The 26,814-nt window shown below is 44.2% G+C and overlaps 1 protein-coding gene across 5 annotated transcripts in view; it reads left to right on the forward strand.

Annotated features, from left to right (window-relative positions):
- Positions 1–26,814, forward strand: part of LOC133265129 (ran-binding protein 10) — a 72,173-nt gene that overhangs the window by 11,358 nt on the left and 34,001 nt on the right. For 3 of the 5 annotated variants that reach the window (XM_061445383.1, XM_061445384.1, XM_061445385.1), the window contains exons 3-4: positions 3,613–3,665; positions 26,313–26,480. In XM_061445383.1, coding sequence (XP_061301367.1) covers positions 3,613–3,665; positions 26,313–26,480 — 221 coding nt within the window. Of the gene's footprint in view, positions 1–3,612; positions 3,666–26,312; positions 26,481–26,814 lie in introns of those variants that run through there. The other 2 variants (XM_061445386.1, XM_061445387.1) reach the window with 2 other exon arrangements.

A 26,814-nucleotide genomic window follows, 5' to 3' on the forward strand; every position in this document is an offset into this window, starting at 1 on the left:
ACTTGACTTGAGCACCATTTAAGAAAGAAAAGGCATAATACAAGCCTCACCAGGCTGAAATTACCACTGGGATCTAGAAAAATAACCAAGTGCTCCACCTGCCACCCAAAGCACTATTACATCTGATATGACACCAAAGCCTGCAAAATACTGTGGTTGAAACCAGCTATACCTTAAACTGAGGTGTACCACCAGTTTAGTTTTCAAACTTCAGATCTTTTGCTCATAGCAGCTGACTTTGTTCTCTAAGTCAGCTAATATTCAACAAAGGTCATATAAGCTGTGTCAGAGGCAAATGGTGTATTCAGCCTGGGAACAGCATAAAGCATTACTGACATGAATTCTTTGATTATTTATTCTGGTGACACCCAACAGAATAGGTGTAAGTTCTGTTTGGTTTGTGCTGGTGATTAACAAACCTCACTTCCAAATGAGCGGCTGAAAATTGAATGAAGAGTTGCTAAAAAAATTTATCCTGCTTGTGTAGTTACCTGTTTTCTGCATGGTGAGTGCTGAAGGACCTCAGCTGACCTTTCTTGCGTGTAGCTGGCCATTACATTGGCATAGCCCTGTTTGTCAGTGTTCATTCCAAGAAGCTTTGAACTCTCAAAGCCCTCATCTTGTGGCAGGAAAATGCTGAGCTGTGTGAAGTTACGGGTCCAGGAATACATTCTCCATATCATGATCACAGTTACAGGTTGGGCAGAGATGAGATTCAGAGTAGCCCTGTGGAGAAGGAGTTGGAGGTGTTGGTTGATGAGAAAATGAACATGAGCTGGCTTCAGTGTATGCTCGCAGCCCAGAAATCCAACCATATCCTGGGCTGTATCAAAAGGAGTGTGACCAACAGGTTGAGGTGATCCTGCCCCTCTGCTCTCGTCTCGTGAGACCTCACTTGGAGTATTGTGTGCAGTTCTGGTGTCCTCAACATAAAAAGGACATGGAACTGTTGGAACAAGTCCAGAGGAGGGCCATGAGGATGACCAGGGGACTGGAGCGCCTCCTGTATGAAGACAGGCTGCGAAAGTTGGGGCTCTTCAGCCTGGAGAAGAGAAGGCTGCGTGGGGACCTCATAGCAGCCTTCCAGTATCTAAAGGGGGCTATAGGGATGCTGGGGAGGCACTCTTCAATAGGGACTTTAGTGACAGGACAAGGGGTAATGGGCTAAAACTTAAACAGGGGAAGTTTAGATTGGATATGAGGAAGAAATTCTTTACTGTAAGGGTGGTGAGGCGCTAGAATGGGTTGCCCAGGGAAGTTGTGAATGCTCCATCCCTGGCAGTGTTCAAGGCCAGGTTGGGCAGAGCCTTGTGTGTCATGGTTTAGTGTGAGGTGTCCCTGCCCATGGCAGGGTGGGTTGGAACTAGATGATTTTAAGGTCCTTTCCAACCCTAACTATTCTATGATTCTATGATCATGTATCATGTCACTCTTGAAGACAGCCCAGAGAGGCCAAGGGCCAGCTAAAAGGAAATGGTGGACCATACGATGGCTGACAGTTCAGTTATCAGATATATGGATAACTGTGTTTCTGAATCCAGGGACAAAAAATGACATCCTAAGTGGGCTGGTAGACATAAGCACGCAGCTCTCCTGAGGTATCCAAGTATTGTGCCTGCTGCTGAGTGTGAAGTGATAGTTGTGATGCCTTTGGAGCTGAAGGCATAGAGAAGAGCAGCAAAGGTTATCAGAGAATCCTAGAATGGTTTGGGTTGGAAGGGACCTTAAACCTCATACAGTTCCTACCCCCTGCCATGGGCAGGGACACTTTCCACTAGACCAGGTTGCTTCAAGCCCCGTCCAGCCTGGCCTTGAACACTGCCAGGAATGGGGCAACAACACTTTCTGTGGTTCTGTATGTAAAACTTTGATTATTACATAGGAAGTTGAAAACCAGAGTATCTGCTGTAGCAGTTTCCAAAATGCTTTTCTCCAGCTTTACACAGTACTGATATTAGCTCAGTACCAGAGAGGTGAGGAGGAGCACTTTCGAGTATTTTTACTGAAGAATTGGTGTGGGGAGGATCTTCTGGAAACTGGGCCTCTTCTGAAATAGGGCATGTTTTCTAAATAAGGGACTGACTTAATTTAAAGCCCTGAAAAGCTGGGGTTTGCATGATTAAAATATGGAACTTCATTCTACCAGGACCTGAAGTGCACAAGAAAGACTAAATTGGCCGTGTTTGTGACGATGTAGTTCCATTTATTAAAGAGATTGTAAATAAAGATCTGATAAGCTTTTAGATCTCTAACAATTAACATTTCTGTGTAAAAAACAAAAAAAATCAGTTATTACCATTTCCATGCTATTTGATTGGGGTGTTGACATTGAGTTGGAGAATTGAAGGGCAGGGAGTAGTTGCTGCAGAAGACTTAACCCACATAGCTTGAAGAAATTTAACTTTGGGTCAACTACTGAAGTAAGTTTTTTGCATGAATAATGTTTTGTGGAGCAGGTGGTTGAGGAAGCCACAAGAAGAAAATTACTGTGAAAAAACAGGGGGATGCTGGCTGCACCTGTTGAATTTATACATTTACATGAGCAAGAGCCCAACAGCAACCTAAAAATACGGAAGCTTGTTAAAAAAAAACGAGTGAGCAGGGAAGCTTTTTCTGTGGTTCCAGGGGTTAAAAGATTTACAGACCATAAGAATTAACAGAAATAGAACAAACAAAATGTGTATGTGCATAAATATTGCAGTGAGGAAGATGAGCCTTTGTGGCTTGCTGTTCTGGTGGCTCGCTGTTCTGGTTTCCCCTGGCTTCTCAAAGAGAATACAAAACTGGAAGTGTAGCAAGAGTATTAAGATGTATAGAGGAGCTTCCGTAAGAGGAACAACGGAGTAGACTGTGAGTAGTTGAACTTGAGAGCGCTGGGGAGTGGGTTATGAATGAGGACTGTCAAATCCTTGAGTAAAGTTAACAGAGAAACGTTCTTCCCCTCTCTTCTAATTCTTAAAATACAAGTGTGAAGCAGAATCAGCTCGGACCGTAATTAAGTGGTGGAGCTGCAGGATGTTGTCCTCTGAAAAAGCTTGCAAAGGTTTAGAAAGCGATCACATTAATGGAGGAAATCTATTGGGGCGTGAAATACAGAAAGGACACCTTAGAAATGCATAAAATATGTGTTGCACAATGAAAGAATGTTCTTGGAAAGTACAACTGTTTGCTCTGTCCTGTGCATCCCTTGCCAGCCGTTCCTTAGGCCATACCTTAGGCTTGATAGACATTTGTCCCCATATACTCTAGCTGACCTTATGTATTTTTTACTGTTAACCACCTCTATAATTTTTTTTTAATGATATATGAAAAAAACCCACCTCAACAACAAACCCCAAAACCTCCAGAAGTTTAGTTGCCGATTGCTTTCCAGTCTTCTTCCTGCACATGAAGAGCTAAAGAATAGCTGTAATTATATACTGGAAAGCTGTCAGTCTCTGAAGCAGACTGACATTTTATCTTGGATTCAATAAAAGAGTAAAAAAGTAATGGAAAAGTGATTCTTACCTTAAATGATTGTGTGTTGGGATTTTCTTACTACTCTTGTTTCTGCTGCGGGAGATCAGGTGGCTGGGCAATTCTGTGCTTGACTGATACTTTGTTTTTTTGAAGGTACATGGGAATAGGACTGTCTGCTCAAGGGGTCAACTTGAACAGGCTTCCTGGTAAGTCACTGTTAAGGTTTGTTTTGGTTTACAGTCTGTGCTCAGTGTTCATTTGAAAATAAAGGTTTTAATTTATATATATGTGTATTAGCACATGTGTTTCTGTTAATAAAAATATCATCACTATGAGTGTCTTGGGTCTGGAGTGCTACCCTAAACTGAGTTACTAGTATCGTTAATGTAGCCATGATGATTTTAGCAGATAATGGAAATTAATATTAAACTAATGAGTAATGGGTAAGGTAATGAGCTTGCAGACAAGCAAGCTTTTCTTTGTGTCCTATCAAAATAATTTGATGTTTCATGAGTGCATCCTACTTGACAAATTTACATGAAGGACCCTGAAAATGACAGGAAAATTGGCCTGTCATTGCCTTTCCTCTTCTCTTTCCCTCTTCCCACTGAAAAAAAACAGAAGAATGTGACAGAGGCCTATTTCCAGTTAATATTGTTGCTTCCCTTGTTTGAAATGTTTATAGGTTATCCACTAAGTTGGTTAAGTAGCTTCTTTTTGAAAAGAAAGAATTGGTAGTCTTTCTCTAACAGTATCCAATTTATTAAGTAAACTTACAATTTTTAGATTGGGATCAAGATAGTGACTTCTGCCGCAGGAATTCTTTCAGCTGGGCTGGAAACCAGAAGTGGTCTGTGTTTGGTAGAAGGTAAATGTTCTTCTAGTACCAGGATGAATGACAGCTGGTCCCAGTGGTCATTTTTTTTTTATTTTTGGTGTGATTTACTGCTGATGGAGTTGTTTTACAGCTGAAATGCCTTGTTACGCATCTTGGTATCTCCAAAGGAGAATGTTTTGTGAAAGTCCTAGCAAAAGGAAGAGCTTCCATAGGGTTTGCACTAAGACGCTTGTGAATTTACGTCTCAGTGAGGATTTTGCTTTCATCTTTGCTTATAACTTGCATATTGAGGGAGTGGAATGTGCTTTTTTTTTTTTTTCCTTATAATTGAAAGTGTTGCAGCATTGGAGCAAAATCACTGACTATTCTCTTGGCAAAATACATGATTCTGTAGCTCTATGATAAATTTCTGAACGTGTATTTCTATAGCTATGTCCCTGAAGTTCTGCTAAGACTGCAGGTGGAGTGTCAGCAAGAAGATGAAAAGGAGACTAAGCTAGCCAGGGTCCTTGGGGATTTCAGAAAATAGCCAAATTGCTGGTGCCCATTCTTTTAATTGTAAATCTACTGCTGAACTTTGCGTTGGAGCAGCTGCCTTGTCTCATCACTGAAGAGAAGCATGGGGATCTTGGAATTAATAAGGGAGCATTTGGGACCTTTTGTATTGATAGAGAAGAAATTTGGAATTGTAGCTCAACTGGATTAGTTAATTCAACTAGGATTTCACCAGTGAAGCAAGAAGCATTGTTAAGTGTCAGTGCAGTATGGGGGCCATTGATAAATTGCAGCCATAGTTACCAGTTGCAGGCAGACTTTTCTTTCCCTGGTACTGCTTTGGTTACATTTGATTGACCTCGAGAGTTGTCTTCTGGCCTCTGTCAGAGGCAAGTCCTCAGTCCTGTTGCGTCTTCCTTGCATCTGTTTTTCTCCAGCAATTTCGGAGCTTGTGGAACCTCTCTTTGGAGGTATTTAGGACTCAGATGCATGTGGCCTTGACTAACCTGATCCGATTAGACCTTTTAGTAGGGGTTGGACTAAGTGACTTACGGATGTCCCTTCCCTCTTTAATTATTCTACACTTATGTGATAGCTCAGATTTTGGGGAGAATGCTTTCAGTGACACCCATGTTTTAAAGAATGTCCATCTTACTGTAGACTATATTTGTTAATAATTGTTATGAAAACTGCAGCATATGCACATTGGAGGGAGAATTCAGGTCAGGGGTCTGTATGCGCTTGGAACTAGAAAGAAGAAAGGAGGAAGGCAGGACACTGCCAGTTTTCTCAAGTACTACTTGGTTGCAGAAAGGTAGGGAATGTCTAGATCAGGATAATCTGGTGTACAGAAGGTATAGAAGTCTCAGTTTTCAGACTTTTTTTCTCTGCACTCCTCTCCTGCCAGACCTCCTGACCCAAACAGGTTGTGCATTTAGGAGATGAAGGACGAGTCTCTTCCCAGGGTTGTAGTGCTTGGCTGTATGGTAGAGGAGTTACTTGGCCATTAACATAGCATGATCTGTTCAAGAAATGTCTTTCTGGCTTGTGCAGTGGAAAGATGGGTGGGTTTGTCTTGTAAACTTGGCCAGTAGACTGCTGGTTGGATTATGGTTAACCTAGGATTCTCCTGGGATTATAACATACACATATGTATATATATAAAACACCACTGGATATTAACCTGAGATGGTGTATGTACTGAATCTCATCAGTGTGCTGTCCTGAAATTGAACAGCCAACATTTTTTTTTTCCTTATCTATCGACTAAAAATGAGCCAAACCACTTCTGATAAATGGCTTTAAAACTCTAGAGCTACATGAGCAGTATTTTGTGGCCAGTTTGAATCAAAGTGCATGTATAATTTCTAGAGTGTAGGTGGCAAATGTGGAACTCTGTGTTAAGTAAAACATAAAGTGAACTTGAGACTTAGTGCTTGTTTAGCAATGAACTGTACAAATTTGATCCTATGAACCTGCTGTTTGCTTGATTGCATGTGGATTACACTGCCAAGAGTGATTTAGTGGGCATAGTTAGGGCGATCTCTCATCATCTGTGTAAAATGAACTGTATAACTCTGTATTACAGCTCAGTAATTATATTCCTGGCTTTTGGAGAATTAGTTTGATTTATTTTGTTATATTGCTCAAGTAACTAAAGTAAGAGTTAGCCTTAACTGTTACCGAGTCCTTCACAGTACAGAGGAAGAGCTCATAAAGAAGCGACAGACTTTGGAGTCTTGACTTGGCTTCGTGTCAAAGTGTAATTTTAACTTTTTGTGAGCTGAAACCCTGCCAGGGTTGTCTCCTTATATCCTTTCTAAGTAATTTCTGCTCTAACAGACCAACTTTGGCTCGGTGTTCTGACAGAGCAGTATGTAACCCACCACAAGCAGTGGTTTAGGAGCCCAAAGCCTGGTATGGGAGCCAAAGCTGGTCCCTTTCTTGTTCTCACTTTCAGCGGGGATCCTCTGCACCCTATCAGCCCTAATTCAAAGAATGATCTTTCTGCTGGGTTCTATCTCTAGCTCCTCTACCCCTGTCCCTGAGAACAAATGCTTTGTCCATATCCAGTTCCAGGTCAGGGCATTTGTACTTTATGCCAAGTTTATTTTGGCTTCAGCCCAGCTCAGTGCCAGTGGGGATAGTGCTGAGGTTTCTCTGAGGAGTGGAAGTGTGACTGGAGCAACTGTGCTGTGAGCGGGAGTGCTTTTGAAACTAGAATGCCCTGTCCCTCTTCCAGTCAAGGTTTTGGTGGGCTGTGCTTTGAAAGTCAATTGGTCTGAAATTATTGTGGGGTTTTATTGAAGTGCCAACTTTTGTGACCCTTACATGTCTTGACATCCGTTCACATTTTTAAAAGACATCTATGCCATTTACCAATAAACAGTTTGCCTCAAGCTTATGGCTTTTACTAAAATGTCTGCTGACTTCTTGCTACAGATACAACTGATTTTTCATGTGTGCCCAGCAGGTTGGGTTTTTTTTGTATCGGAGGATGAAATTACATGTTACAGCTGAACCTGATATATCACTTACTGTCATCAAAACCTGACCATTCCTCCCTGCCACCTATAGCTGCAAAGTCCCTCTTCTTCCCTTGTGCAAGCTCCAGGCTCTGGCACTTGTCAGCTCCTTTGCCAGGCCTTTGCTGTTTTTCTGCTGTTCTGCTGTGTTGGGGTTTTGGCAGGCTGGTTTCTTCAGAACTTACGGAGTGACATTGTTACCTTTGCATCCTGAATATAATGTCTGAAACATCCTTTTATGACGATGATGGTGATGATGATGATGGTGATGATTATTTAGCCCTCAATCCACTAAGTTTTTCTGAGCTCAGCTGAGCATGGTGGTTTGCCACAGGTTTCACTAAACTTTCATAAAATGGAACAGATGTGTTCCTGTCTTTACTATGGATGAGAAGCACACACTGGAGGCAGTTCTCCCTTTCATCGGTTCAAGTTCTTCCTGATGTTGGGTGAGAGCATTTCTTTTGTTACAGGTCTTTGAGTTTAACTGAGAGGAACATACAGCCAAGCAGAGAGGAGAGGCATGATGCTCCCCTAGCATCAAGGTCTTAGTTCAGCCTGTAATGTTGTGAAACCATATCCTTAGGCATACCCTGCTTCGGTTTAAGAAATAGCATAGATAGGATCTGACCAATCTCTTTTACAGACTTTAAACACCCACTGGTTAATAAATGACTTACCCTACTGTGCAACATTATACATGTTAAGGGGAGTGTCAGCTTCCACTCTCCATCCTTTTGTTTTATAAAACTTTGATTACTTTTTCACCTTACTTTTCAAGTGAAAGGGTACTGCTTGGCTTAGTTACTCTCTGCCTGCTTCAAACTCTGTATCAAAAGAGCAAGCTTTCAAAATCAATGAATCTTTATGGACTTGAATTTGAGTGCAAAATAACCAGCAAAAATCGTTGTACAGAGACCTGTTCTGTGTTGGGGTTTGGCTTCAGGGACTGTGATGCCTTGAAACAGTTTGTCCAGTTGTCCTGTGTCTCTGTTCAGCAAAGGGTCCTTGTGAGTGATCTGTTCCTGTAGACATGTAGATAAAATAAAAATGAGCACTGGGAATTAAGATTTCCCCATACTCCCCTCTACTCTGAAAGCCATCCATCCTTTTCTGGAAGTCACCAGCATGATGAATGGGCTTTCCCTTTTAGCTTTGCTTGCAGATCCCTTCCTTTGCATTCTCCTCTTGCTGATAGATTTCTTTTGACATTTGTAAATAGGACTTTATTTCTTCTCAGCTTATCTTGTATGTTATCAGAGGAGGTGCAGGAGGGAAGCAAGCCTGTTGAGGACTCTGTCTTCCTGTTCCTTCCTTTCAGAGGAAAAAGCCACTGGTTTCTCCAGTAGGAGTATTCATGAGGGCTTTTCAGGGAGGTGTGCTCCTTTCCAGTGATGACCAGAGAAGGGAGGCTGGATAGATGTTATATTGTAGGAACCAGTGAGAAACTAAAGGAACTGGACTTGTTCACCCTGGAGGAGAAGAGACGGAAAAGGGATCTAGTAACAGCCTTCTATTATCTAAAAGAGCTTGTAGAGAGCATGGACCCTGACTCTTCTCAGACGTGCACAGTACAGGGAAGAGAGGCAATGGACACCAGTTGCAACGAATAAAATTCTGATTGGAAATAAGATGCTATTCCTCATCAGGGCTGGGGGTGTATCATCAGAGATTTTAAAATCTCAATTGGACAAGGCTCTAGGCAACCTCATCTAATTCTTAAGTTAACACTGTGATGAGTGGGAAATTTGGCAGGAGACCTCCAGATGTTCCTTCTAGCCTTCCTTCTAGTTTTGTATCAGTTTATGCTTTCTGTTGTCACTTTCTGTTACTCCAGTGATAAATGAATGACTTGTGCTAAAGGACTTAGTCCCAATGGTAAATATAATAATTATAGAAGATGAGACCTCATCAAATACTCTGATCTGAAGCTGATTCAGTTATGCATCAGTCCTGCCTGAGAGGTGTGCATCTAAACCAGTCTTCCATTATCTTTCTGGCAGCTTCTTTCAACACTGTTGTGCTGGAAAATTTTCCTGATGGCTAAACTGAATCTCCTATGTAGTCTTACTCTTGGATCATGTGGAGGTGAAGAATAATTAATTTCTTTCATCTTTATATACATGGAGACCTCTATCACTTCTTTTTGCTCTTCTCTCTGATGAAATAGCCGTGGCTCTTAATGCACCCTATCCCTATTGGCAATGTTTTCTTGATTTGTGGCAATGTGGGTTGACCTCTTTTGAAATCTAACCATCACAAGCACCAATGTCTTACTCCCTGTGGTAAGAGAAAACATTATAGTTCAGGCAAATCCAGGAAACAGAGCAAATCAAAGTGTAGCTTTTAGTTTAGATGTAATTTTAATGATGTAGTCTATCCTTCTTGCAACTTGTCAACAAATTAGGAAAGCAGATGGGTGATTCTGCCCCTCTACTCTGCTTTCCTGAGACACTCTCCCCGTCCCTCCCCCCACCCCCCGGAGTATTGCATCCAGCTCTGGATACCTCAGTACAGGAAAGACATGGACCTGTTGGAGAGGGTCCAGAGGATAGACACAAAAGTGATCAGAGGGATGGAGCACCTCCGCTATGAGGAAAGGCTGAGAGAGTTGGGGTTGTTCAGCCTGCAGAAGTCCCGGGTTCAGCTGTAACAGTTAATTTTTCTCCTTTCTAGTAGCTGGTGCAATGCTGTGTTTTGGCTTTAGTCTGTGAACAATGCTGATAACACACCCATGTTTTAATTGTTGCTCAGCAGCTCTTACCCTGATCAAGGACTTTTCAGTCTCTCATGCTCTGCCAGTGGGGAGGGGCACAGGAAGCCTGGAGGGAACAGAGACAGGACACCTGACCCCAAAGTGATAATCCATACCACAGAGCATCATGCTTGGGAGATAAACTAAGGGGAGTCACCTGGAAGGCCCAGATTGCTGCTTGCATTGGGCTGGGTGTCTGTCAGCAGGTGCTGAGCAATTGTATTGGGCATCATTTGTTTTTATTGTTTATTGGTGGTCTTTTTTCTCTTTTTGTTTTTATATTCTCTCCCCTTGTTGCTTCCCTTATCGTTATTATTATTAGTAGTAGTAGTAGTAGCAGTGTTATGTTGTACTTTACTTATTGGACTGTTCTTATCTCAGCCAGTGGGATTTACATTCTTCCAGTTCTCCTTCCCATCCTGCTGGGAGTAGGAGAGAGAAGGAGGGGCGTGAGTTCTGAGTTACTGGCTGGGCTTAAGCCACAACAAGAGAAGAAGCTGGGGAGACTTTATTGTGTCCTTTCAGTTCTTAAAAGAGGCCTGTAAGAAACATGGGGAAATACTTTTTTGCAGATCCTGTTGCAACAGGAAGAAGGGAGAAGGTTTTAAGCTAAAAGAGGGGAGATTCAGGCTGGACGTGAGGAAGAAATTCTTTATAATGAGGGTGGTAAAATTATGGCCTAGGATGCCCAGAGAGATGGTGGATGTCCCATCTCTGGAGACATTCAAGTCCAGGCTGGATGAGGTTCTGAGTAGCCTGATCTGGATGAAGATGTCCCTGCTCATTGCAGGGGGCGTTGAACTAGATGACCTTTGGGGGTTCCTTCTAACCCAAACTATTCTATGATTTTATGAAAAAAAAAGGATCAGAAAACAGTGGCAGTCCAAGCTGCTGACAGTGTAGACTTCATGTGTGAAGGCTGGGCAAGTAGACCTCAGGCTATGGGCACGCTGCCTGTTGTGCTCTGTGCACATCAGACTGAAGTAAAGTTATTCATATGTGGTGCCTGTGGAGTATGTAGAGAACCTTGGAGCACCACAGAGAAACCCAAGTTCTGTTCCTCTCCTCCGTTATTATCCATAAGGAGGGTTTAATGCTAAAAGAAGCATGGAGGCATTCAATTTGCCTACCCCTCAAGCCCCTGCTTTGTTCTTAGTGTTGCTTGTAGCTCTTCTTGGTGAACTTGAGGCCATTGAGGTTTCTAGTTAAACCACTTAAATTGTTCAAGAATGGCTGAAGGAAGTCTTGTGATTTCTTAGGAGGGGTTTGAGTACTTGCTTTTGCATGATCATTGCTTAGTCCTCTTTGCTTGCTTCTTTTCTTTGTGTTTTCTACTTGCACTTTGTTGTGTCCTCTGCAGGACTAAGCACCACAGAGACCTTTGAGTACTGTATGATAGAGTTTTGGGATAGAAGTGGTTCTTGAGTAACTTAAGGTGATACCAAAATGTATACTTGGTTCAAGATTTAATACTTTTTATGGCAGTTTGGATCTGTTAATATCACTTCTGCTAGACTGGTAATGGCAAGACTGTCTCTGCACTGTCCTGCTGGAGTTATTCAATGAAGAAGTAGTATATAACCAAACTCCACATTTAAATCTTTCCCCTTACTAGCCAGGAGGAGATACAACTTGTCAGGAAATTATTTAATTTGTGCAGTAAGTATAACCCAAATTGAATAGTCCCCAAATCTTTGGTTTGGTGTCTGATTTGCATATAGATAACTAGTACACATAAGGAATTTCATAAAGACACACATTACTTACTTAGTACCTGCGTAAATTGTAGAGTATGGCCATTAGTTTCTGTATTTCAGTTAAAATAGGGCTGATACTGATTTTTAAAATAAATAATAAATAAAAGGGCACTTCCCCAAAGCTGCTTTGGAATTGCCCCCAGGATGTAGATACACGTGCGGTACTTTAGCTGGCTGTGCCAGTTCCTATGCACAAACTTGCTTACGCTTCTGGTACCCTCTAATTTATCCCAACAAACTAGTGTGTGTGGCTGCATGTGAAGTGGGTCATGTAATTGGGTTAATAATGGTGGGCGGGGGACGCTGGTTGGTCTTAGGGTTGTTATTAACTTGGATCTGTTTGTTGCCCAGTTCATCACACAGGTAGGGCAGGTTGAAGCAACTCCTCTGTGAAACTTTATTCTACAGAAATGCACGGGTAGCAGTGGTCTGAGGTTATTTTTGATAGAAACAGGTTTTACTCTCACCTATGATATGTGCTGAAAACCTTAATTAAAGACTGAGTGTTCCCTCCGATTAATAGTTATCCAGCTGTTCATGGAGACGTCTCGTAAAGGAGCATCTTGCTGGGGCGTACTGGGCTGGCTGCGTCTGGCTGGATACCTTTTATTTTGGTGATTAGTCAGATGACACTTGAACTTGATTGGATTTTTTTTTTTTGACCTGAACTTTGTTTCATTCATTCACATAATGAAGCATTGAAAACAGATGTTAATGGCAGCATATGTTTGTTCTGCTGTTACCTATGTGATACATTATAGGCCAAATGATCAAGGGACTGAAGGTTTGTGAAGCTACGGAGCTGAGAAGGGCTATTAGCTGTTTTTAGAGGGGCTGAGTGCTGGTAGTGGCAATGCCTGTGCTATGGAAGGGCTTCACAAGGAAAACTCAAATGTGGGTGATGGAGAAGAATCTTATTTTGGGAAATTTCTGAGCTAAATACCTTCTAGTTGTGTCTGTTTTCTTGCTGGTGATAAATTAAAGAGGCTGTGATGTGCATGCCACAGTTATTAATGCTGTAGGGTATGATGGGATGAGAGCATCTACAGAAATTGTCTTGGTGGTAGTGGAATAAGTTACCTGAAATCATAGAATCGTGGAATTCCATGGTTAGAAAGCACCTCAAGGATCATCTGGTCCAACACAGAATCATAGAATAGTCAGGATTAGAAAGGACCTTAAGATCATCTAGTTCCAACCCCCCTGCCATGGGCAGGGACACCTCACACTAAACTGTGACACAAAAGGCTCTGCCCAACCTGGCCTTGAACACCACCAGGGATGGAGCATTCACAACTTCCCTGGGCAGCCCATTCCAGTGCCTCACCACCCTTACAGTAAAGAATTGCTTCCTTATATCCAATCTAAACTTCCCCTGTTTAAGTTTTAGCCCATTACCCCTTGTCCTGTCACTGAAGTCCCTAATGAAGAGTGCCTCCCCAGCATCCCTATAGCCCCCCTTTAGATACTGGAAGGCTGCTATGAGGTCTCCACGCAGCCTTCTCTTCTCCAGGCTGAACAGCCCCCAACTTTCTCAGCCTGTCTTCATATGGGAGGCGCTCCAGTCCCCTGATCATCCTCGTGGCCCTCCTCTGGACTTGTTCCAACAGTTCCATGTCCTTTTTATGTTGAGGACACCAGAACTGCACACAATACTCCAAGTGAAGTCTCACGAGACGAGAGTAGAGGGGCAGGATCACCTCCTTCGACCTGCTGGTCACACTCCTTTTGATGCAGCCCAGGATATGGTTGGCTTTCGGGGCTGCGAGCACACACTGAAGCCAGCTCATGTTCAGTTTCCCATCAACCAACACTCCTAGGCCTTCTCCACGGGGCTGCTCTGAATCTCTTCTCTGCCCAACCTGGGATTGCTCCTACATTTCTGCCCAGTCCTTGGATCATCTTTGTGGCTCTTCTCTGGAAGCTCTTTAGCCTGTCCACACCTTTTTTGTACAGTGGGGACCAGAATTGAGCACAGCACTCCCAAGTGTGGCCTGACAAATGGTGAGCAGAGTGGGACAATGACATCTTTATCTCTGGTGGTGATGCCCTTGTTGATGTTCCCCATCACCCTGTTCCCTTTCTCTACCACAGCTGCCCACTGTTCACTCTTAAAGAGCTTGTGTCCCCCAGACTCCCAGGTCCCTTTACCCAGTGCTGCTCCCAGCTGGGGAGATCCCAGCCTGGGCTGCACTCTGGGATTGTGCAAATCAAAGGACAGTGGTTTCTTGCAAAGAAACCAACTTTGACTATGAACATGCTGTGCAGGAATTGCAAGAAATGCACACATTTGTATGTTAGTTTATTGTACTGTTCCCTCTTTCTTCCCAATAGGTCTTGGGTTTTGGAGTCATGGTGCTGAAGTGTACTGTGTAGGAGTTGCGGTTTACAGTAGATGGACTCACACAGTTTTTATAAGCAGTTGAGAATACCAAAACAAGAGCTGCTGAACTGGCAGTTGTTCTTGTGCGGTTTCTTTCTTGACCCTCATGGCTGCCAAAGCACCCAGCACTGCTATATACTCTGCTTGTTAGGTGTGCCTCCTCATCAGATTATCTTGCACTAGCTGGATACAAGTTGTTTAGGTGGGGCACGTTTTAAAACATGAGCCTTCTGCTGAGAGTTGATACCGGGTGAGTTGGCATGGCAGAAGGAGTTGGACATATACCTTAGTTCACTGCTCAGTATTTGCTGAATAGTGACACTAGAGCAGTGATGATCAAGTTCTCAAACAAGGTCAGGCCTGACTCATTCTCAGATGTGTTCAGAGGTGGAGAGTATCAAAACCAGCTCCTGAACCACAGAATAGGGATGAACAACCTTCTGAGTTAAGTGTAAATTTGATCTCATGTTTTATTTATGGCTATTTATGTGAAAATTGGGACTGTATAAAGTAAAAGTGACTGCCTTGTTCCCCTTCAGATCCACTTCAGTTCATGTGTTTGCTCGCATTGCTCATATTGACTGCCTTGTCTACAGCCAGCAAAACTGCTGCCAGCCATTTGGGCAGGTTTTTAGGGAAGTGTTGTTTTCTATTTTTTTTTCCCTGTTTCTGTTGGTCATTTCAGTTAGACCTGGTTTTGGACATGCAGGCTGCAGGATTGAATGGAGGAGGCAGACAAACACTGAGCTTTCAATAATCACACTTCACCCTGGAATATTTGGGAATGTGCTTAGCCACACTGTATAAGCTGAACAAAGCCATCAGCCAATATTTCAAGGCAGTAACCATAGCCTTGGAAGGTTAGTCAAAGAAAGTGTTTCCACTATTAAGTGCTCAGCAAGTAAGGCTGTGGGCAAGCTCTCAGGGGCAACCTGTGCCAGGGCCTCACCACCCTCACAGGGAAGAACTTCTGCCCAAGATCTCATCTCAGTCTCCCCTCTGTCAGGTTAAAGCCATTCCCTGTTGTCCAGTCTCTACAGACCCTTGTCAAAAGCCCCTCTCCAGGTTTCCTGCAGCCCCTTTAGGCACTGGAGCTGCTCTAAGGTCTCCCCTTAATGAGCCTTCTCTTCTCCAGCCTGAACAAGCCCAGCTCTTTCAGCTTGTCTCCAGAGTAGAGCTGCTCCAGCCCTCAGAAGCATCTCTGTAGCCTCCTCTGGACTCACTCCAACAGCTCCATGTCCCTCTTGTGTTGTTGCTCCAGAGCTGGACACAGGACTGCAGGGGAGATCTCCCCAGAGAGCAGTAGAGAGGCAGAATCCACTCCCTCAACCTGTTGCTTACACTCTGGGGATCCAGTGTAGGACACAAGGGCTTTCTGGGCTGCAAGTGTAGCCCAGAATAGATAAATGGCAAAACTCCTTATCTGACTTCTTTTTCATCCCAGTCTTATACTATTTTGCACCCCTGCTTTTCTCCTAACCCCCTCCAGTTGGGGTGTCAGGTAATATAATAGTTATAGTAGTGCAGTGGTGACCTGATCATGCTAGACAGCTTTTTGAGTCTTGCCTTGTAGATAAGGCCAACCTATTTTGTAGTTGTGCTTTAACTGCGTTGTGTTCTTTACGGGCTATAAATGGTTTGCTGTGCATCTTGATCTTTCTGGTATAGGGAAGACCAGATCATATTCTGATGCCAGGAGAAGATAACCCATCAAGTTTGTACTTTAGGAGGGTTTGTCATCTTTATTCATTCAAGGAAGTAGGATTTTTATCTTGATGACTGTATTCTGTGGTGAGGTGTGTGCTAGTTTATAGTGGAATTAATTAATTGACAAATCTTGGGGCGGGTAGAACAGACCATTCCTGTCCAGGGGTCAACAATAGCCCGTGTGTTGCAGCCATCCAGAGCCTTCTGTTTTGTTATTTTCTCTTTATGAGTCAATGGGTGGTGTCATTTTATATAATTAGGTGTAGACTGTTGTTTGGTGATGTTTTGAAGGCTAGTTAGGGTGCAGTAGCTGTCAAATGATAGGAGCTGCTGACCTGGTCTGAAGACCATCATGCCACATCAATATTTTTAAACAGGAAATTTTAGTGTTATTTTCTGCTTGGAGTCTATGGTGGATCAAGAAATCTTCCTTAGCACCCACATTCTGCTGGGTCTCCCAAATGCTTGCAGGTCTTTTTAGCTGTCCTGGGAGTCTTTTTGATCTTTGGGTTGCTGTGTCCTTTTGGTCTTGCTCTCTTAATATGAAAGTGATGCTGGGATTCCCTTTTTTCTTTTTTTCTTCCCCCTCTCTCTTTTGGATGGTTGACACATTTTTTGGTCTTGGATGAGACAGCTTGATCTGCTGGAAGCCAGGATGAAAGGGAAGTCCATGGTTGGGATGTGTGCTGTGGTGTGGTGCACTGCACCATTACCCTGGACATGTTCACTGTGATAATACAAAGGCCGTGGGACCTGAGCATGTCCAGCCCTGCTTGAGGAAGTTTGTCCTCCGTGGGGTAAAGTTTTATTTTCTCCATATGCATTGGTCCCATAGGGCACTGTTTAGGCTTCTGTTGCATTTAAAGTCATTTTGCCATCTTGCAGAAGAAGTAGAAGCTGTTACGAGAAAAGAAATGTTGGGGTATTACCAGCCAGGGCTTCTTCTTCATTTCCTGGTGTCCCTAGGTAAGTGGGTTTTAGGGACACTTCCTTTTCTTTGGCATGTTCTGGACAGATGTACAGACCCTTGGAGTTCTGCCAGGAAGATGCTATAATATGCTGAGCATGCTGTTCCCTCATCCTATTCCTGTCCTGCAGCTGGTGATGTGAGGGTGCCTGGAAAATTGTTCCATGTCAGGACCATGCCTCCTCTATTCCCACCACCCCAAATCTGTAGCATAGGTTACTGTGGCCACTGAGCAGCTATTTCTGTAGGCTGGTTTTTTAAACAGGAAGATGTGTTGCAACATTAAGAGTTGATCTGATTCTGAAGCATGGTTGAAACATGAAAAAAAACAAAGCTACCTCTTCGCCCTCACTCAAGCACCTGATATTTATGCAACTTCATGTGGTTTGGCATAAATTCTATAGAACAGCACAGTACAGCTGAGAGGCTGCAGCACCCCAGATGCTTCTTGGGGCAACAGACTTTTCCTGACCAGGCAATTAGCTTCTAAAGCTGTAGGAGCACATGCGCTTGTTTGGCCTTCCCTTCGCTAGGGGCAAAGGCATGCTTTGACTGGTGTGAGCTTGGCTCCATGACAGAGCCAAGAGTACTGGAAGATGGTAGAGCAGTCAGAGAGTGGTTCTGCTTCTAATGTGGTAATGGCTTCTTCCCCGTATTTATTTCTGTCCTGTCCCTGCCTTTGACTGCTGTGCCCAGGGCACTGTAGAAGCAACTCTCAACAGCAACATCCTATTTCTCTCTGCACCATATTCATCTTTTCAGCTTCTGTTTAATGTACCTTCCTCTCCACTGCCACCATGCTTTGCAGCTGCCAAAGGCCATGGCTGGCTGGGAGCAGCAGCCTGCACAGCATGGTGCATAGATATGGCCCTGCCTCCAGCTGGAGCATGCTTCAGCAGCGTCCCTGGGCCCTGCGCCTGGCTCCACCCTCCACATCCCATTCGCCAAGTACTGCACAAGCAAAGTTTGTACATCTGTTTCTGCTGGACTTTGGATTCAATAAATGTCATTAAAATTACTTTGTTTGGTTTATTTCAGTGTGTTGACACAAGTTCCTGTCCCTCTGCAGCTAGTGTTTGCATGCTACTTGCCCAGACATGGGCAGCCTTGGAAAGCTAGGATTGCTGGTCAGAGGGGTGGGAAGAGAAATGCCATGGGCAAAATACGGGACAAGAACAGGGCGGGAGGAAGATGAAAAGTGTGTCAAAAGACAGAAGAGAGAAAGTAGGTGCAGTTAAGATCTGGAAAGATGCAGACCCTGCATAAAGTGTAGAGCTGACACTGGGGAGCCTTCAAACTCTCCCATTACTCAGGATACAACAGCCACAAACCCTATTTGCAAATCTGATTCTTTCTGAGGAACTTCCACCTGCTTTTCCTGTGCTTTTCCTGTGGCCAGATGCATACTTCCACACCATTGCTTCCTGCTTCATCTGTTTCAGGTTTTCCAGGTTGCAGGTCAGGTCACCATGGTGCTTGCTGGGAACAGAGCTCTGCCTTTGGCAGCAGCTTCTGCACCAGGTACCAGTGACCTTGAACAAATGGACTGAGCAGCAGTGGGACATGTTTCTCCCCTAGAATGCATATGGGTAGGGAATGGTCCATGTGTCAGTGGTAATGTCCATTTGTCTGCCATCCTTTCAAGCCTGGCAGGTGCCAGAGCAGGAAGGGTCTGAGGTGTCAGGCTGTAACTTACTTGAACAACCATCTTTTCTGTGATCACCGGGCCTTACACATCTGTCCTTGGCATGTAATCAGACAAGAGCTCAGCACGGATACTGGTGTATGTTGCCTTCCACAGTCTCCTGTGCCCACTGGCAAGTCTGGCATGTTTGAACCTTGATGCGCAGGGAGATGTCAGAACAACAGAAGCGCAGAACCAGACTGGCTTGTGTGGGAAGGGACCTTAAGGCTCATCCAGTTCCAACTCACTTCCACAGGCAGGGACACCCGCCACTAGACCATATTGCTCCAAGCCCCATCCAGCCTGGCCTTGAACACTGCCAGGGATGGGACAGCCACAGCTTCTCTGAGCAACCTGTGCCAGTGCCTCACCGCCCTCACAGGGAAGAACTTCTGCCTAAGGTCTCATCTCAGTCTCCCCTCTGTCAGGTTAAAGCCATTCCCCCTTGTCCTGTCCCTGCAGGCCCTTGTCCACAGCCCCTCTCCAGCTTTCTTGTAGCCTCTTTAGCCAGTGGGAACTGCTCTAAGGTCTCTCAGAGCCTTCTCTTCTCCAGGCTGAACAAGCCCAGCTCTCTCAGCCTGTCTTCAGAGCAGAGGTGCTATGGATGCTCAGAGCATCTCCATGGCCTCCTCTGGACTTGCTCCAGCAAGTTGTCAGTTCACTTTCTTCTCTGCACTCTGTCAAAGGAGCAGCAGGCTAGCAAAGACATAATGAAAATACTGCTCTTCATAATTTCCATCAGGGCACCTTGCATTGTCTCTGTGCTGTACATGGGCTGATGCTACACACTTCCAAGGCTGAGCATCTTATTTTTGTCCTGGTGTTCCTAGATGTGTGAGGTAGCCGTGATGCCAGTTTTATTCACTGCCTGACAGAAGTTCTGTATACATTGCTGGCACTCTTGAGATGGAAAGCTAAAATGCCATGTTATTTCTACAGTGCACAGCAGTAAATGGTGTCTTAGCCCGGTAGTGCCACTTCCCTGTTGCAGCCTTGCAAGGCAGAACCTGATCTTGGATACAAAAGTTATGTCCATCACAGGATCTGTCCAAAATGTCAAGAGTAGAGCAGGGTTGCCACTGAATGGGCAAGGCAGGGTTTAGCAGGAGTGGGTGGAAGATAGTTGGGGGTACTAGTGCACACTTCATCAATCTCCAGTGCTTAACAGGGAGCATGCATGAGCTGATCCTGCAACCATGTCCTGAAGTAACTGAAGTCTTTCATGCCATGCGCTCTGGTATTGTGTTAAATCCACCCTGTTCAGCAAGCAGCAGCAATGGAACTTGCTGTTCATTTTTTTTTCACTGTGTGTTAGGATCAAGATAGCCTGCCAAGAAGATCGGTGTTTCTGCTTGTTCTTGTTAGCAGGCCAAACAGAACTTTGGTTTGGTGCTGAACATACAAAAATATCTTCCCAAGGCCCCCTCATGGTTTCTGGTTTTCTTTCATCACATTCTCTTTTTGACTGCACAGGCTGAGCTATTCTGAATATGTCTGGCTGGTTGCAAATACATGTATCTTGGGTTTGGGGGTTTAAGGGTTCAATTCAAAGGACATCATTTGAACCTCTTTCTGTTCACTAGCTTCTGAGGTCCTGCTGGCAGAGTGGTTCTGCCTGTGTATTTGCATGTGCACTTATCTTCAAAATGAGCTGTAGTGAAAACAGAAACCTTAGGAGTTGGGAAGTTTAGGTTCGGCTTTGACTATTGCCATGAGCCAGGTGCCCAAGTCTGTTCTGTTCTCTGCCTTTCTCCCCTTTATATGATTTTGTGCTTTCGAAGAGGGATGGGGAAGGAAAAGGAAGGAATGAACTATCTGTGCTAACTAGACCCTCCAGTCGCTCTAGCTCACTACAGTCTATCAAGTATCGTTCTTTGGGGGTCTGTGATCTACTTTTTATAAGAAAAAGAAAAGCGCATTCTCCCATCCCGTCCAGATGTCTGACATTTTGCAGGGAATCTGCACTTGCAATTGAGAACTTTTAGACTTGGTCAGCTGCACATAGGTGTGACATAGCCATGGCTCTAGACATCAGCTATCACCCAGAGACTGAAATGGGGTGTTACTTACACCACATAGCCTTGTTGAGCTTAGTTACTGGTCAGAAACGGTTCATTCGTGGGTGGTTCCAGGGTTTTTCTAGAAGCAGCTGCCCAGGATAGACTGCACCAGCCCACTGCGGGTGGGAAGGTGAGAGGACCTGGAAAGGAGCTGCAGCAGTGAGATGGCAGGTGGGAATCTGCGTGGGGAGAGCATTGTCACAGGAGTGACGATGCATTTTGGAGTGATGACAATAGCTTCATGGAAACATCAGTGGTAAAAAGGACAATAAAGGGAAAATGCTGGGATTAATTCAAAGAGAGCTAGGAACAGTATAGAGAACAACTACAGCCTGCTGTCCTCCATGGTGCACCTTCATCTCCATTCTCAACAGAGCACTGTAGATCCAGAAAAGGTTCAGCTGATGATGGTCAGAAATACAGGAAGTAGCTAAATAGGCTAGGAATCATCAGTCTGGAAAAGGGATGATTATAGGGGATTTTGCAGAGGTCTATGTAATGATGTATGTTCTGGAGAGACTGAACATGTAGTTTGCCATCTTCTCGAATGTAAGAACTACAGGGTATCAGGTACAACTAGTAGGAGGCATGTTCTCATGCTCCTTGAAGTTATGCTGTAAAAATTATTGCAGTATACAGTGGATGGTATGAATGTTTCCATCTACTTAAAGGAGGATTGTACAATTTAATGGAAAGAAAATCCTCTGAGTACTAAGGGAGCAGAATCTCCACCTGGCTCAGTGTGTCTCTGCTGAAAGTGGTCACAGTGTTTAGTGAGAGCATCTTACACATGTGTTCTATGCTTTTGCTGTCTCACTCTTGAATTAGGACCCTTATCTGGGTTGACCCCATCTTCTGTGTGACTGACCTTTATAAGAACTTGTCTTCCAGGTCTCAACAGTGTCTTCTGGAAGTACTTGAGTACAAGTGGTGCAGAAGTTAAAATGTCCAGGCAGTTTGTCAGTGTAAGTGTGGGGAAGGCATAAAAAAGTCTGAGGCAGCCCTTATTAAAGCGGTGTTAGGTTTTGTAAAGAAAGAAGCTTTTGAGTAACTGGAGGCATGAGCAGTGCCATAGGAGTCAAAGGTTGTAATATCATAAACCTATTACTAGGTGGCGATAGTAAATTGTTAATAAGGCAGAAAAGTCCCAAGGTTTCAGCAAGTGTTTTTTTTTTTATTTGGAGAGAAGTTGGAGGACATATTTGCAAAATATGTGTGATGAGTTACTCCCCACTCCTCTGGTAATTCAAGATAATGCCAAACACTTTTGATAGGGTACACTATTTGAATCAATAGGCCCACATGACTTTGACCTAGAAGTATTAGAAGTGCTGATTGTTATTTTTAATTCAGATTATTAGGAAATTCCAGGAGACTGGCTGAAGTTGGCCAGTGCTGGAATGCCCTGGATGCCATTGCCCTCATGTTTATTCTGGGCAGAATTTTAGAAATCCTGATACATTAGTTGATTAATAAGTAACTGAAGGTTAGGTATATAATTAATACTGCTCAACTTATGTTTATGGTGAGTATGGTAACTTCTCGCCAACAAATGGTTTGGTGTTTTAAGGTGACCATGGTGATTTGATAAGGCTGACAGTCTAGATTTAAAGCACTTAGTATTATGTCAGGTCCAAATTCAGCATTATGCAACTTCTGAGTTGAAAAAGTTAAGTCTGTATGTCATTAGCAAAGTTCTGGGTGAGCGAAGTCTCCTGAATTGGTGGTGTTAGTGATTCTCTGTGGAGAGTAAAATTCAAATAAGACTTTGTCCAGGCACTGTTGCAATGCATACCAAAGCTGGCACTATCCTCAGAGTGCCTGCTTGAGTGAGTCCAGAGGAGGCCACGGAGATGCTCTGAGGCATCCTCTGCTCTGGAGACAGGCTGAGAGAGCTGGGCTTTTTCAGCCTGGAGAAGAGAAGGCTCCAGGGAGACCTTTCAGCAGCTCCCAGTGCCTAAAGGGGCTACAAGAAAGCTAGAGAGGGGCTTTTGACAAGGGCCTATAGGGACAGGACAAAGGGGAATGGCTTTAACCTGACAGAGGGAGGTTGAGATGAGATCTTAGGCAGAAGTTCTTCCCTGTAAGGGTGCTGAGGCCCTGGCATTGGTTGCCCAGAGAAGCTGTGGCTGCCCCATCCCTGGCAGTGTTCAAGGCCAGGTTGGACAGGGCTTGGAGCAACCTGGTCTAGTGGAAGTTGTCCTTGCCTGTGGCAGTGGGTTGGAGCTGGATGACCTTTAAGGTCCTTTACAACACAAACCACTCTCTGATTCTGTGAAGCCTTTCTTCAGTTGCTTCTGACTGGAGTTCATCTCATCAGTGTGTTCATCACCACCTTTGGGAGTACAGCAAGTAGTAGTACTGTGAAGCACAAATCTTAACAGGAGTAGGAGGAGTTGTTTTTTTTTAAGTAGGATCTGTCAAGATCTGTAGGTGATGAAACCTTTTTTTTTCCCTTATACTGCAGAACCTATAGCGTCTGTGCAAGTTGTCCTCACAGTTGGGCACACTGTTGCATTTCTTCTGGTAGCCTTACCTGGGGTGTAAGGTGTGTAAGCATCTGACTACGTAGTTGTATCTGATGACAAGCTCTTTTCAAATGCTTTTTAAGGCCAGGAATGCTTATTTTTTTATTTTTTTTTTTTTTTTTAGAATCACTAGAAGTTTGCATTTAGATTGTATTATACTAAGTAGCTTAGTAGATAAATTGATTAGAGTTATCATCTGAAGTTGCCAGCAGCTTCATGAGAGAAGTTCTGAACTGATGCACATGTCACAGGTCTGGTTCTGGGGAGACTAAACTAATAGATCAGCGATGGCAGCCTTCCACAAGCCAGCAGCAGGGAAAATAAAATGGATAATGGAGAAGGGCCACAGTGTTAAATCCTTGGTATTTCAGTGATACTTTTACTGAATGGAGTCTTGGCAGTCGAAGTTTGACAGTAGACTCTAGAGCCCCTATCACTCCCTTCTTTGTTTTTGGCAAGCCGATTTGGCATCAGTTTTGAGCTTGCTGAGGGTGCTGTCTGTTCTGCTGTCCCGGTCCTTCTGGAGGTGTTAGGCAGGACAGGTGCTACTGTTGACAGCTTGTTTGGAGCTGGTCCAAGGGAAGATGGAGCTGACTCTTGGACATCTCAGTCTGTTCCTGTGGATCTGTGGGACTTAACAGAGGGGATTATTCACCATTTCTAGTCTAGGATTTGCTAGGAGTCCTTCACACTTTCCACTGCCAAACTCTGACCGGAGGCACAAAATCTTGGGCCATGGCATGTTTCAGTCTTGCTCCATTCCCTGAGTCTCCCATTGGCATTCCTGTGGTGTGGTGCAATAAATGGAGGGCCTTGACTATGCACCCAACGTTTCATGCTTTTCTGAGAAACCCTGAGGCTGTAAGTCAGCTGATGAAGACATCTGAGTGCATGTAACTGAGCACCATTTTACAGGATTAAATTTCTAGTGCCCTCAGGTGGTTGTTGTCTTTGTAGGAAAGTCCTGGCTTGCAGGAGTGTTCCAGCCCACCTTCACCAGGCTGCTCTCTGGGCTTTGCAGTGCTCAGTCTTTTTTTGCCTTCTACTTTTTAACCCCTCTCGTTGCCTGGTCTTTGCATTTTTTATCTAGTCCTTTTGCCAAGACCATTGCTCCAGATTAACAGATTCTGCACTACCCTCAGGTTGTACACGGTCAGTGCACTCTCAAAGCACCTTCTTTTGCTTCCACTTCAGTTGGCACAGTCTGCCTAAGGACCCAGACCTATCTGTTTAAAACACAGGTGGTTGTTATTAATGTTGCGTCTATCTTAGGCTTTCTGATAGAAGCTCGTGTCTCTGTGCCATGTGGTTTTGATTGTGTAGTCCATAGGAACACTATAAAGGGCTGGAAGGGTCCTGATTCTTTTCAGAAATCTTTTAATGGCAGTGTGTTGTGCTTTCTTTAAACTCTCTGATAAGACAGTTCCTCGGAACTCTATGGTGTCAATGCTCATGGCAAGAGGGGTGGAACTAGATGAGCTTCAAGGTCCCTTCCAACCCAAACCATTCTACGCTTTTATGACTCCTCACCTGCCATAGTCTCCTGCTACATAGGAGTCTCTACCTATATGGTCTCCTAAGAGAGTCAGGGATAAGCCATATTGAGCAATAGTGGCACCTGAAGTTGGCACAGGCATGGTTAGTAAATTCAGTTGGCATTCACTGAATCACTCTGGCCACAGCTGTGGGAGCACTCTCCTCTGCTAGAGGGAGATGGGAGTCCTGAAAAGAGAAGACCAGTGTATTGCCTGAAGAACACTTCCACTTTTAAAAGATGGATTAATCTCTCTTCTTTGCAGTAGTTACCAGTTATATCTGGCATTTCTACATGTAGGAAATTCACGAAAGAATCTACAAGAGAACTGGGGTAGATCAGAACAAAACCAGGAGCTTGGCATGGTGGAATTATTGTGAAGTGTGGAAAAGGGCGTGTGGGCAGAATGGTATGCCTGACTGTCCTGGGTTCAGCAGTAGCAGTCATTTTTCCCCTTCTTGGTAGCTGGTGCAGTGCAGTGTTTTGACTTTCAGCTTGGGAACAGAGCTGATAGTGATGTTTTGGTTTGGCCAAGGACTTTGTGAGCCTCATGCTCTGCCAGGGGGGAGGGGAAGCCAGGAGGAAGCAGAAACAGGACACCTGACCCAAACTGACCAAAGAGGTATTCCATACCACAGCACGTCATGCCCAGGATGTAACTGGGAGTTAGCCGGAAGGGCTGGGAGACTGCAGGGTTGGAGGAGGTATCGGTCGGTGCTTGGTCGGGGCTGGGGGGGGCAAGTTATCGGTCGGCTGGTGGTGAGGTGTTGTATTCCCTTGTTATTTCCTTTATCATTATTATCATTGGTGGTATCAGTAGTGATTTGTGTTATACCTTAGTTACTAAACTGTTCTTATCTCAACCCGTGGGAGTTGCATTCTTTTCGATTCTCCTCTCCGTCCCTCCGAGAGCAGGGGGAGGGCAAGAAAGGGGGGGGAAGTGAGCGAACGAATTACCTGACTGGGTTTAAACCACGACACTGACCCCAGCTGTAACCGTGGTACAGTGTTACTGGCAGAAAGAATAAAATATATTTATGTTAGAATTGACCACTTTTAAAATTGCCAGCTGAGGGTTGTGCTGTACAATGTCCACAGAATGGGAAATGTCACCACCCAAGGGGAACACAGAAATCCTTATCAGCTGTTGGAAGGGAAATGTAAATGTGAGAATGCAAAAGGTGCCTCTGGCCATTGGGCTATTCCTGTGAGCAGACAATGCTGCACTTGGCTGAGAATTATTTTGTTAAATGCTTCTGCTGGAAGATGGTGTTAGTGGGAAACACAAGTGTTTTACAATGAGAAGCTTGTTTCACTGCAGACAAGATAAAACAGAAATAGCTTTTTAAAACAAAAAAAAATCTGTGTCAGAATTACTTTTTGCAGTGTCCCTTTAATTATTTGTCATAAGGGACAAATGAGGTTGAAACCTAATTGATGTATTATGATTTATGACTTTTCAAGTACTGGTATGTGAAAGTTAATATTGGGAAGAATCAGGAGTAGGATTAAAAATTTTGAATTTCCTCCCAGAAAATTGTGTCCTGAGGTTATCACTGCTGTGTTGTTCAGCTGAGATGGCTTCACTGCTGACTGGCTCTTTTGTCTTGTCTTGTGCAGGATGGGATAAACATTCCTATGGGTACCATGGGGACGATGGGCACTCCTTCTGCTCTTCGGGGACAGGACAGCCCTATGGCCCTACGTTCACCACTGGAGATGTGATTGGCTGCTGTGTCAACCTTATCAACAACACCTGCTTCTACACAAAAAATGGCCATAGCTTAGGTAAATAAAGAAAGGTGTTCTCAGGAGAGGGATGCTTCTGTCCTGCTCTTGTTGCTGGTTACTCTAATATTTGGCATGTGTTGTAACACTTGTTCCCCATTTATAGAATAGGAGAGAAAAACAGCTCTGGGCCACAGTCAGGAGTTGTAAATTGGCTGCAAGACAGAAATTTCAGCATGTGAAAGGGTTTTGTGCTGCTCCATCTGTTGAAGTAGGTTAGAATTGCATCCCCAGCTTCTGCTCCTTTCCTCTGCTACTGCACATCTAGGGGAGGTTGGATCAGATGACAAATGGCTGGGCAACAGAGAAATAAAGAAGTGGTAAGTTTAGTTAG

This window comes from Pezoporus flaviventris, unplaced genomic scaffold, assembly GCF_033815535.1.
Source record: "Pezoporus flaviventris isolate CSIRO_AGI_PZ_B2104156 unplaced genomic scaffold, CSIRO_AGI_Pfla_v1 ptg000004l, whole genome shotgun sequence".
Classification (NCBI taxonomy): domain Eukaryota; kingdom Metazoa; phylum Chordata; class Aves; order Psittaciformes; family Psittacidae; genus Pezoporus; species Pezoporus flaviventris.